Source organism: Orbicella franksi, chromosome 5 (genome assembly GCF_964199315.1).
Source record: "Orbicella franksi chromosome 5, jaOrbFran1.1, whole genome shotgun sequence".
NCBI classification, from domain to species: domain Eukaryota; kingdom Metazoa; phylum Cnidaria; class Anthozoa; order Scleractinia; family Merulinidae; genus Orbicella; species Orbicella franksi.
The window spans coordinates 19,265,951-19,278,890 of record NC_138149.1 but is presented as its reverse complement, the minus strand read 5'-3'; the positions used below and the strand labels follow the sequence as shown (position 1 = coordinate 19,278,890).

General features: G+C 44.8%; 1 protein-coding gene across 4 annotated transcripts in view; it reads left to right on the top strand.

Annotated features, from left to right (window-relative positions):
* LOC145487498 (adenylate cyclase type 5-like) overlaps positions 1-12,940 on the top strand; it is a 219,901-nt gene that overhangs the window by 28,050 nt on the left and 178,911 nt on the right. For all 4 annotated transcript variants that reach the window (XM_081466304.1, XM_081466303.1, XM_081466302.1 and 1 more), the window contains one exon: positions 3,306-3,455. In XM_081466304.1, coding sequence (XP_081322430.1) covers positions 3,306-3,455 — 150 coding nt within the window. The remainder of the gene's footprint in view (positions 1-3,305; positions 3,456-12,940) is intronic.

Here is a 12,940-nt window from a genome sequence, read left to right as displayed (position 1 = left end):
TGCGGAAAGGGCTAGCCTAGCACTACTATCAGCTTATCAAGAATATCTGATGACATTTAAATTGATGACGTGACAAGTAGTACAAAGAGCACGACCATTAATTACGCATATATGCGTAGTTGGTATTCAAAGGATTAATTAATGATTAATCGTGTTGATAAAATTGAAAACAAATTGTAACACTTTTCAGACAAAATATTATTTACATGCGGATATCGGATTTCGCTATAGCATGACTTGTTATTGGTAATTGTCAGTATGCAGATAGGACTGATGTACAGTTTACCACTTCTTCCGATGTATTCCAAATCAAATTGGACAGCATTTAAAAATATGTAAGTATTTTAACTCATCCCTGGTTGTGAAGGCACATTATTAAACTCGTTCTGATTTTGGCCCACACAAGAGATTTATAAAGCAAAAAAATACTTTTTTGATAAAAGAAAACCGTACCGGGTTTGTCTGACTTGTAATTTTAAAGAAATCTGCAGGGCATTTGAAGTTCCCACGGTACCCTAAGAAATTTAATAAATCACTTCCAAAAAATGCATGCAGTCGCTATGCATCAATGAACGCGAAAACACGAAAACACTGAAACCCTAGTGCCAGTCTACGAAATATAATGAATTAAAGCTTGTTACATGGAAGCTTTTTGTATAAATACTGGTAAGACTGGTAAATGAAGAAAAGAGTTTCATTCAGCCATTTTCCCTGTTGTTATAGAAAAAAAAAGCAGTAAACTGATTATACATAAAACTGACCTGTGATTCATGCTGTTTTAGCATTTTTTTCGTGAAAATATATTGTCTGAAGGGTCAAAAATTTTTGGCAACTAAAATACTTGTGCTGGTGACTAAACCTGAAAACTTAGGGGCGGGCTTGCCCCAAGGTTTTTTCTTGAAATTTGAGCCCTGTAGTCCAGCAAGGAGCTTCAATTTCTTGCGCAGAGATAATATTTACCCAATCAAGTCAACAACAGTTCTGCCGGGCAAAAATATTTTTAGAAATGAAAAGTATAACTGATAGCTACTTCTTTTTGTTCCTTGCGATGTGCCATTCGCTTGCAATACATGCCTTTACAAGGGCCTACTGTTGAAAAATTGTCGGAAAGCATTTTTCTTCAATGACCTCCTTCTTTTGTTTCCAGCCACAAGTTCAAATCGGTATTGAGTTTTGAAACAGTCATCTGTGAAGTGCTCGTTGCACACATACGCATTTTCGAGTTTTTTTGGCATGAATCTCTCATCCCGACGTAGCTGTTCGAACCACTTCTTTGGCAATTTTTTGTTCTTTTTAGGCAAGTTAAGGAAAGTAACTCCTCTTTCCCTATCCTTTTTGGTTCCGGTTTTACAGCCTGGGCCGAATTTTTTAGCTCAACTGAATTTAGAACAGAAAAGAAGAGCTTTAGCCTTTGAGCTTTGCGCCTATTCGGACGGAATGACGTCACGGATATGTGGCCTGGCCTTCAAGATCCTTTCAAAATGGTGGCTCCCGGTGTCGAACTTTTCACTTCTTTTTGATTGGGATCGCATCCACTTCAGGAGCTAAAACAACGGTGAGTAACTCAACTCAATGTGAACTTTCTATTGGTGATGGAAAAAAATACATGGTTTCTGGAGTGACCTACTCCTTAAGCTAACTGAGGATAAATCAGAATTTTGATTAAGTTTTGAACTTTGTGGTGAGGTTTTCTGCTTATGTTGTTTGGACTTCTGTTTTGAGTTTGGATAATCTTTCAAACTACACAAAGCAAAAGCAGTGAAAAACATTTGTATACAAGAAGAATTTATACCTTGGTTACCGTATTTTCCCGTGTATAAGTCGACCTTTCAAGACCTAAAAATCAGTCCAAAAATTCGCCCTCGACTTATACATGGGTCAAAACTTGAGATCCAAGCGCCAGTCAAATAATTAGCATAATAATTGTCTTTCAATGTTAACAAACATGTGATAAGCGGCAGCACAGTTTACAACGTACGTTCGCTTAGCGATCTGTCTCTCCATATCAGAGCTTCAAGTTAAAATGCATCAACATTTATTCGTTAAATTTTAACCTGGATCTTGTAGACACTCACTGGCTCAATTTTGTCATAAAGAACCAATATTTTTCCTTTAAATAAAGCTGTGGTAAAGCCGCTCGGAGAAAATATCTTTCACGCTTGGAACTTCTCTGCTTGGTAACCTGGCAGGATACGAGTGCGAGGACTTCTGTACCAGTACTTGACCGATTTCAAGGCTTGACTACCAAGTTCCCAACACACGCTTTGCACTTTGTTTATGGCGTCGTTCTGAAAGTCGTGAGCTTCCTTGATGTTTTGCCTGTCTTATAAAGCCACTTTTAATCTCTTCACACTTAAAAAGGCTTGTTTGAAATCCTTACGTTTGATTTTTGTGAGCATTTTACAAAAATTATCATCGAAAAGTCTGCATGCACATGTGTTGCTAAACTGGGTATAACGCTCGTATACGTGCCATAATAAGCTTTAAAACTGCGCATTGAAACATGCTGTGATTTGTTTACATATCTGTGGTAGCTGAAAGATAATTTTAAGAAATACAAGATAAGTTTTCCAAGAAATTCTTACCTGGAAATTAAGAAAATCTAGTTTTTGGCCTCAAAAATTGGGGGTCGACTTATACACGGGATCGACTAATACACGGGTAAATACGGTAACTTTTAATCCTGGGTTAGCGTTAACCAGCTTTGGAACAACTTGGCCCTGATTACAAGTTAACCTGACATGAGCCTGCGATCCAATCGAAAACCAGCACTTGGTCAGCGGTCAATTTTTGACCTCAACGAGCTCTAAACTTGAGCCCGCAATATTGTCACATGATACTGGTCAGTGGATACCTTCTTTTGACAGGTGTCAATTGTCCATAACAGGGATGTGCAATATCAGAGAAGTAGGTTATAAACCAAGGCTACATGTCTCTGTCAACCTATTGGCTGGAGTACGGTGTCCATGTTGCGTGACTCTGCCGTTGTCATCGTCGTGCGTACACACCCACAAGCAATACCGCTAGCCATGATAACCATGACAAAATCAACTCACAGGTTTCATTTTCTTTCTGAAATGAGTGTGGGGCTCCACTTGGCAGCCCTGCTATGATGGTCTTGTTTTTATGACACTCAATTGAAAGCTGTTCTAATTTGTTAACTGACTTCATGCTTTAAAAGCTAGAGTCAAGGAACAGTGTAGAGGACTTAAATGGCTTCCTTAATAACTATCCTCAAACATTTGGTTAAACCTATTTTATGTGCATTAAATCTCTTTCTTGCATGTATATTTTGTTTTCCACAGCTTGTCGGCAATCTGTTCATATTCATATGTGCCAACATAACAGGCGTTTTTACGAAGTATCCAACAGAGATTTCTCAGCGTCGAGCTTTTCTAGAAACTAGAAGATGCATAGAATCACGGTTGACCATTATGAAAGAAAACCAGAACCAGGTACTGTATGTTTGCATAACATGCTTTAGTATCACCTAACTAGTGGACTAATGCAAATCCTGCATTTTAATTAGCTACTCTACGAGAGGACTATTAGTAGTAGTCCTCAAGTAACGAAATTGGCGCAATCGAGCGTGATGCTCTCTTTCATTTTATTCCGAAATAAATATTTCTTCAACTTGCATTTGCTACCTGTATTATTGCCTTTTCTCAGTGTCCGACTAATTGGGTGATACTAAAACAATTAGACCCTCTGCTCTCAAGGGCCATGGGTCAATAGCCCATTCGGTTTCGCCTTATGGGCTATTGACCTGAGCCCTTGCAGGCTACGGGTCTAATTGTTAAATAGTCAGGCCAGGCGGGGTGTTACATGTGAAATAGAGCAGCCTTAGTCAGTGTCTAAAAATAATTAAGCTCTCTGTACTTGTCTTAGTCCCCCTGACAGCATGAAGTATAGTAGACTGCAATTATCTCTATTTAGATTCTTATTCACCCCGCTCAACCGAATATAAAACATTTATCATGTATTAAACAACCACTTGTGGGGTGTATTAACACAAGACACAAGAATGCGAGCAGTAGTTTAGACAAACCTAAGAAAATATGTGACCCTCCATGGGAAAATGGGTAAAAAGGTGATGACACAGGAATGTATGCGATGACATGGCACGCTAAGCATGACATATGACACGGATGGGCGCAAATGAAATAAGCAGAACATTAAGTGTCACAGTAGCTTTGTTTGGCACGGTTTTACACGTTGAAGCTTTTGTTCAATTAAATGTGTTGATGTCACGCTAAGAGTGGGATATAACATGGCAAAAGCATGCGATATGACACGGTATTGCTCTGGAAAGGAATAATTGAAAGATCGTGCATAACAATCTTATTATCGGACCAAAAGCGCATTCGCATCAACTGACTGAGTTACCGGGAAGTTGTTGATGTGAAAAATAGTAGTATATAGGGAGTTTAATGAATGCCGTTCCGCAGAGGAAGGAGTATTTCCGTTTTTACAACCCCCCGCTTTAATTCAGAAGCTTGCAAACTTGCTTCGGTTAAACCAGGGGGTTGTAAAAACGGGAAATACTCCTTCCTCTGCGAATCAGTATTCATTAAACTCCCTATATACTACTTACAACAAGGGGGAAGGGGAGGGATACCTATTAGATAGAAACAACCCCGCCGTTATACCGCCTGAACACCGGCAACGTTTCGAGGAACAAACAAGTGTGCGTGGTTGATGCGTGGCGGGAAAGAAAACTGTGGAAAGAGCTGTGTCGGCACTTATTGCAGGAAGCACAACTATCAACTGAAGAAAGGGATGAAAATTCCTGCCCATGACGTGGCTGTGGAGTTGGGGTTTTGTGCGATTACCGTCTTTGCATTTCATGCGGCACTAGCACGCTTAAACACCGACTTATTCGCAAACGCAAAAAGGCAAAGAAAAATTTTGAACTTGTTTTGTTCGAGCTCAAGTCAACCCAATTAGAGAGATGAACACCTTCCATCATACAAGTTGATAATGTCTTCTGTTAACCAAAACATTGAAGAAAGACTGGAAGAAGAACTCGCAAAAATCGATCCAGCAACGTTGCAGTATTTAGAGCAATTACTCGCAGAAAATGCACCAGCTGTTAGAAAGGTTGTTCAGAACGTGCTGGATGAACCTATTTCCCAAGAAACGGAGAAGTGTTTGCAAAAACCTTTACGTCCAAAAGCTTACCAACCAAGACCCCCTCCCAGGCAAAGAAAAACAAGAAAAACACAAGAGCTCCTGAGGGAATACGACCCTTTTCCTGCGCAGAACATCCGAACAGTGACAGACTACCAGAACAAGATTCTGGACCTGTTCGATAATGCAACGCATGAGGGGGAAGAGAGTAAAGGGCGGTGTTATATTCGATGGTGCTTCATCAGAAGTCTGGAAAAAGACCTAACAACAAACTTTATGGAAAAAATTCGAGAAAATGTTGTCACATCCTTTTACCTGAGGCATGTTGTCTCGTATCAGTTGTGCAACATTGAAGATGAAACGGTGATACTGTACTACACAAACCATGGCTCGCCTTGGATAAACAACCTGGCAGAGGCAGAAGAATGGATTAGCCGCCAGGAAACATGACGCATTGAGCTTGAAGGCGTTACAAGGCCGAATACAAAGTGGGTGTTTGAAAGCTTTTTCAACGTTGACCTGAAGGTTGTGATTGACAGGCAGCTGTTGGTGGGAACAGGCCCGTTACCTGACTGGCTGCGCAACCTTGCACGAGGGAGGGGAGGACCAATGGTGGCGTTGGATACCTATAAAGACGACCTGTGTCTATGGCGTTGCATCGCGGTGCACCGAGGAGCGCGTGTACATCGAAGCACAAAAGAAGCCAGAAACTTGGCCCAGAGTTTCTACAAACTCGAAACCATACCTGCAAACTTCGCAAAAATGTCTCTAGATGAGTTGGACAAAGTTGAAACCCATCTGAATCAGGGCACCGCTGTCTCAGCTTGGTTCGGAATACGTGTCTATGAGCCGGAGCGCAGAGAAGATGGAGAAGTGGTATGGTATCTCAGAAGAAATGCGAATCCCAAGCTGACAAACATTCTGACAATCGGAATTTATCAAGGGCACGCCTTTGTGATAAAAGACATCGCAAAGGTGGCGAAAACCTATGAATGCGGGCATTGCCGTCAGAGATTCACACAAGCAGGCAATCTCAAATGGCATTTCCAAACCTGCAGTGCAGGAAAAACGGTAATCGATTGCCCTGGTGGAAAAGTCGAAGCCCAGCAGACAGCTTTCGAGAAAGCGATGTACCCAAACAGCACAGCATCCAGACAAGCGCTGCTGTGGTTTGAGTGAGAAGCGAAGAAACGGGGTATCCACATTCATCACGCAAGATGCGGGCACGGGGGGGAGAGATGGTGCGCGAAAGCGGAATAATGAAGAGCTTGCCTGTCAACGGGTACAACCAAAAACGAGGACGGTGTTCCAATACCACGGCTGCCCCTTCCACGGATACCCAAAATGTTTCCCACGCTATCACGAACAAATGATTATCAATAACGGTAAAACACCTGAAGAATTGTACCAAGCCACGCTGAACCGTACAACATTTCTGTGGGAGAGCGGTTACGAAGTAATCGAGGCATGGTCTTGCGAAGTTGGGCATCTTAAGGGGGAACTTCCGAGGACGGAAACGAAAACTTACCCACACGCTATCTTGTACAATTTCGAGGCGTATGGCGATAATAATCATTGGAAGGAGCTGACGCCCGCGCTCATGATAGAAAACGCGCATGTGCCAATTTCGGTGAGCGTTGGCAACACCCTTGAAAGAGAGCCCACCCACATATGCAAAAGAGACCCCGTTGAGTTGGTCTGCAAGTTTATGGAAGAGCTGGAGAGACGCGGAAAAAACATCCGGGCCCAGGTACAAGCGGAGTTTGTGCCAGAAGACGCGCACCTGTTGCCAAAAGCGCAGCGACAAAAAATCGATGAATGGTGCAACCAGGTTCCTGGCTTAGGGTTCAACTCAGGAAGATACGATCTGAATCTGATCAAAAACCACTTTGCGGGCCGCCTTGCCAAAACATCACCCAAAGTCAGAGTGGCAAAAAACGGGAACAAAAACATGTTCTTTCTCACTTGGGGATCCCGTTTCCTCGATATCATCAATTACCTTGGGCCGGGAATGAGCTACGAGAAATGGGTGAAAGCCTACGAATGCAAGACAGTGAAATTGTGGTTTCCATACGAATGGTTTGACACCCCTGAAAAGCTTGATTTCCCTGGGCAAACAAAATACGAGGACTGGTATTCGAAGCTAAAGGGCAGATACATTCTCATGCGGGATGAATGGGAGGGGTGTTAGCGGTTGTTCAAAGAAAAGGGCATGCGCACCTTCGCAGACTGGCTGCGTTACTACAACAATCTCGATGTGGCTCCCAGCCTTGAGGCTCTGGAAAAGATGAGAAACTTCTACACTGAGAAGGGAATCAACATTCTGAAAGACGCTGTCAGCATCCCGGGTGTGAGTTTGCATTACTTGCTCCGGGGAGCGGTTGAGCGTGGCACGGAGCTTTACAGCCCGGGCAAAGAAGCGTATGAGATGCTGAAAGAAGCTGTTGTTGCAATCTCCGGCGAGCGGCTCGAAGACATTGTCCGGCCAGAGCTGAAGCAAGAATTCAAGGCGGAAAAAAATCAGTGGCTGGCTTGGGACAAGTGGAGCAGCCGGACTCCAGGCCTCTTCAAACTTGAGTTCGAGGGCAGCCGGATGATCGTGCTCTGCTCGAAGTGCTATTATGCCGACGAAGGAGAGGGTGAAAAAAAGAAGTTTAGCATGAAGGGGATGTTGAAGAAGCAGAACGAGCTGATGTGGCAGCGTTTTAAGGAAGCGCTGGAAGGCAGCAAAGATATGGCAACCAACAGAGGTTTCAGGATGCGGGACGGGCAGATGGTCACTTACGAGCAGCAGAAGCTGGGGCTGGGCGAGTATTATGACAAGCAGTGGGTGCTGCCCTATGGGATACATACCTAACCAATCGAATTTCACCTTTAGTTCACGTCAGCCGGAGGAAGAGTAGTGTTTGGAGGGACAACAAGCAGTTCTTCACGCACGAAGCTGTGCTTGGGACCGTTGCGCAAATAGTAGAGAACGGGTTGATCCGGTTTGGTGAAAGACCTTTCAATGTTGTAAACTTTCAAAGACCAGATTGGATCCGTGGCCCTTTTTACACCGCCTTCAAGCTCGCCGGGCTGGTAGAGATAACGAACTTGGACAAGAGAGGGGAGTATTTTTTCGTTTTTTCCAACATGCCTTGAATAAGGTGTGGAGTGCCTTGCGTAAACAGATTTTTCTTTGATTGCAATGGCGGGTTTCTTGCCGATAAGGCGTGTTACCTCGTTGTTCAAAGCTCAAAAAACTTCTGGAAGTCTTTTCACCCAGGCAGTGGACCGCTGGCCCTCAGGGAGTAGCATTTCCATGGCGTACTGGTGTCCGAACAAGCTCTCAGCCAGGGTGCAGTTGAAACGTTCAACAATGGCCTGGTCGCGGTGAATGCCAACGCGCCTGCGCCGGATGTATGTGTTGTGCTTTTCCATCTCTTTTGTGACAGCGCCCATGAATTCGTGCCTGGGGTCAACCTGCAGCATTTGAGGCCATTTCAGAGGCGAGCGCTTGTAAATCTTCTGGAAGGCCAGGGCAACCTCATCAGAATTTTTCGAAGCCAGGGGTTCGGCCTCTTTGTAGCAGCTGGCCACGTCGACAACGGTCAGCGCGTATTTGAAAACTTTGCGGCCACGAGGGAGATTGTTGTGCGGCAGAAAAAGAAGGTCCGCCTGGTGGACCGTGTTGGGTGTGGGAACGTCGAATTTCGGCTGAGGAATTCGCTTCAGCGTGGGTAGAAATATCTGCCAGAGCGCTTGCCTGATCAGCCACTTTTTTGTGGTTTCTTCAGGTACCTTGGCGGCTTCGGCTAATTTTTTTATCGCGGAGATACCTATCCAGTAGCCCCCGGGGCCATAGTATATCCTTGCGAGTTTGTTGTCCATAGCGCTAATATAAGTAAGGAGTAAAAATAGTTTAAAGGAACCGGAAGGCTGTGTTGCCCAGAGCGAGTGCCCCGGCGCCCACGAACATGAGTTCACCATTTTTCTACTGCTTGCTTGGTTGATAGAAATCTGAGAACTTGGGCTCTTTGGGGGGTGCCATCTGTTCGTCAGGATGCGCCTGGTTGTAGAGTTTGAAGGCATAGTCCGTGTTGGTGAAGTTCTGCTTGGCCTCCGCCTTTATTTGCACGTTGGTCGCAATCCAGTCGAGAAGATGGGTGTGGACGTGCGTGTATTTGGCGTAAGCAGCATTGTAAGCCTCGAGAACTTTGTCATGGCGCTTTTTTTCTTCAAGTGCAGCTTTGTCGCCCCCACCAAGCGCCCTCGCCAGATAATTGCCTCTGATAAAAGCCGTGGTGTTCAACACAGCCCCGCCAACCATAAGTGCGATGCTCGCCATTGCCCATTGCTCGCCATTTTTCAAATAATTTTTAACTGTCCTTGGGTACTGTTTGCTGTTTGTTGCATAAGTATTTGATGTAATCAGCTTGGTACGCCTCGAAAGCTTTATCAAAGCGCACTTTTTCTTGGATCGCAGCTTTGTAGATAGAGGCAGCTAACGACATATTTGTTATTACGATGGAAAAATTGTCAGGCCCATTATCACCAATAAGCTTGATGCAGTTGTGAAGGTATCTGAGGCAAACGTCTCTGTGCTCCTCGAAAGCTTTATGAAAGTGCAATCTTTCTTCAAACACGTCTTTGTAGCTACTACCGCTGGACATCAACATATTGTTGACCTTGAAACAAAAAGCTGCAGGCCCATTGTATGTATCAATGATGCTCTGCATGTTATTTGTATATAGGATATTTTTTCAAATCATAATTTCAAACGCTGTCGGGAAGGATTTTTTGGTCCTTGAGGTACTTTTTGAGCGCAATGCTGCCCGCCATGACGGCGGTGAACTGCATGTAATTCATCGCACTGCTGCTGGGATCAGAAGTGAAATTCTCTTTCACAACCTTTTTTGCGGCCCAGCCGATGCCAGTGGCCAAGCCAGTGAGAGTAGCAGCGTCAATGACGGTCTTGACAAGCTTGTTGTCTGACATGGTGCGTTTGATATAAGGAAAATAACAAAAGTTTAAAACAAAATTAATTTATATATATCACTTCTTCTTCTTCTTCGTTTTATTCTTTTATTCTTCTTATTTCTTCATCTTTTTCTTTTATTCTTCTTTCCATTTCTCTTTTCATTGCCTGTTCTGCGGACGTTTCAAAAAATGTTTCGTTGGTAAGATACATCATTTTTTTGAAAGCCTTTACGGTAAAGTCGCACCATAATAGCGCAATGCCACCAACTGCGGCTGAAGAGATTAGCATCTGTACAATGTTAGGTTTTGGCATCGTGATATATTTTACACTCAAAAGTTTAAATCATTTTTAAAATCCTTTTGGCTGTGTCGTGCGTGCAGGTTCTGGCTCAACACGTGCGGGCTCAGGCGCGGGCACTGGGGTTTTTTTGTCGAGTACGGCCTTGAGCTCTTCCCGTTTGTAATAAATCCCGACCAGTGAAATGACTATGCTGGCAACAGCAAGCCATTGGCCTCTTTGGCTTTTCCTGTAGACACCAGCACGGCCAGCTGCTCATGAAGAGCAGGAATGTCAGGTCCGGGGGCGGTTGGAACCATGCCACCTGCTGGACCACTCGACGGCTTGGGCTCTGTTTGAAGAAGGTTCATAACTTCTTCTAACGTGGCCTCTTCTTCAGCCATTGTTCAGGCTATATTCAACTTTCATTTTTTTATTCAAAATACTTTACCCCGTAGGGGTGGCGAAGCGCGAACACAAGATAAGAGAACTTTCGCTCTTTCAGCTTTGAAACCAGACCTTTGTACTCATCCTGAGAGAGTTAGCCGGCGTAATCATCGAAGATGGCTTTCGTGGTCTTGGCCGAGGGGGTGTAAAAGAGAACGATCGCCGCCACGTTCTCCTGGAAGGAAGCTGTTATGCCGGTCATCTTCTGGGTCAGCATCCAAACGCTGATGCCCATATGTCGAGCAGAAAATGCAAGATTCACCAGCTCGCCTGAACGACCTTTCACGTCTTTGGAGGCCGCGCAGTCATCAAGGATTATGAGCGTGTTGGCGCCCTCGAAAATCCATCTCATGAGCTTCAACCATTTTTCCTTGTAGACTATCACATCCATTCTTGGATCACTTTCACCAATTCTGTGGTAGGTCTTGTTGTGCGCAAATGTCGGGCAGATTAGAACGATGTAGTCGAACTTGAAGCGGAAAGGGCCGTAGATCTGGTCCGCCATGAACCTCGATTTGCCTGAATTAGTCGGCCCCACAATGAGAGCGTTGAAGGGTATCTTGTTTGGGTCCATGTTCATATTAAAACTGTACAGATTCCAGCTGTCTGTCCATAATGTTGAACTGGGAGTCGGAGATTACGAATACATGGCATTTCACGTCACCTGAACCTTCGGCTTTACGCTCAATTTCCAGTTGGACCCCGTCTGTACTGTTCACAATGCGCTTTCCAGTTCCTTGCATCGACTGATCCGCCATGGTGCACATGTTGATCACAAGCCCGAACTTATCATCGGTGTAAAACTTTGTCGCATTCATGTGCTCGGTTTTATTTTGGTCTTTCACAAAGAATCGGTGGGCCTCTTCCCACATGTCCTTGCCTTCGATGCCATTGTTGAAAAGCATGTTGGGCACGCCGTTGACCATGACGCTGACTTTCGTCAGATCCGGGAGGATGAATTTTTCTGAATCTCTGTTGCCCGCTGTCTGGCTCTACAAACAGGAGGAGGAGGGCTTTTAGTGACCTTCTTTGGGCGTTGACTTTGATGTTGATCCTCTTGTCAGTGCCTCTTTTGAAAGACACCTCTTTGTCATGCATCACGTGGTCGTAAGTGAACTCTTTGCCGCTGGAGTAAACGCTGTGTGCCTCATCTGCCAGAGTTTTGCTGTGGATGATTTCGTACTTGAGCTGGATGTTGGTCAGTTTGTATTTCAGCTGGGTTGTGTCGGAGCCTCTGATCACATGTATAGCTTCAGCAAGTTTTACATTGAACGTGAGGTCGTTGTAAAGGGCCTGGGGGTAGAAAACACTGTGGTTGGTTAAAATCTGATGGTCAAGCCTGATCCGGTACTTGCTTCCGTATACCTCGTTCAGCTTGTTTTCAGTGTCGACGCCTGAGGTTTTCTTGTCTCCCGTGCCTGAGCGGATCTTGCATAGATCCTTGCTCTGAATCCCTTCGCGGAGCATGCCATCTCGTTCTTCCTGCAAAAGGAAAAGGTCTTCGAAAGTTTTGTAGATGTCATAGCCAACCGTGTCTTGCAGGATAGTGCCTGCAAACTTCACGACCAGCCTGTCAACAAGCGCCTGCGTGATGTTCTGGACAAGGAAGTTGTTGGCGTGCCCTCCAGAAAGGTCGATGTCAAAGCGAAGAGCTAGCGAGCCCGGCACCAGAACCTCGTTCTTGTTCAGCTTGGGCACGGAAACATACAGCTTATCCCCGGGGTTGGCTTCAGAGCGGATAAAGGTGATTCGCTTGGCCGCGTGCTCAGCCTGCATGGCGTGTAATGTCTTTTCGTTGTACGTTGGGCGAAGGTTCTCTGGCACTGACATTGTGTATTAATACACCGGCGATTTTTTTCTAATTTAAAAAATAACAGGCTTGCAATATATTGCTATGGCGGAAGGCGGCGGCGAATTTGGTTACGAAGACCCGGACCTTGACAATCGAGTTGACCACGATGATGACGATTATGAGGAACAAGAGGTTGAGAGAACCCAACCTTTTGAGCCAGGCGTGGCATCCACTCCCTACCAACCTGGCGCCCCCTACCACGTGGGTGAACAAATGGAAATGCATACTATGCAGCACGAGCAGTCAGGCCTGCCCGACACTTCTTATCAGCGTAG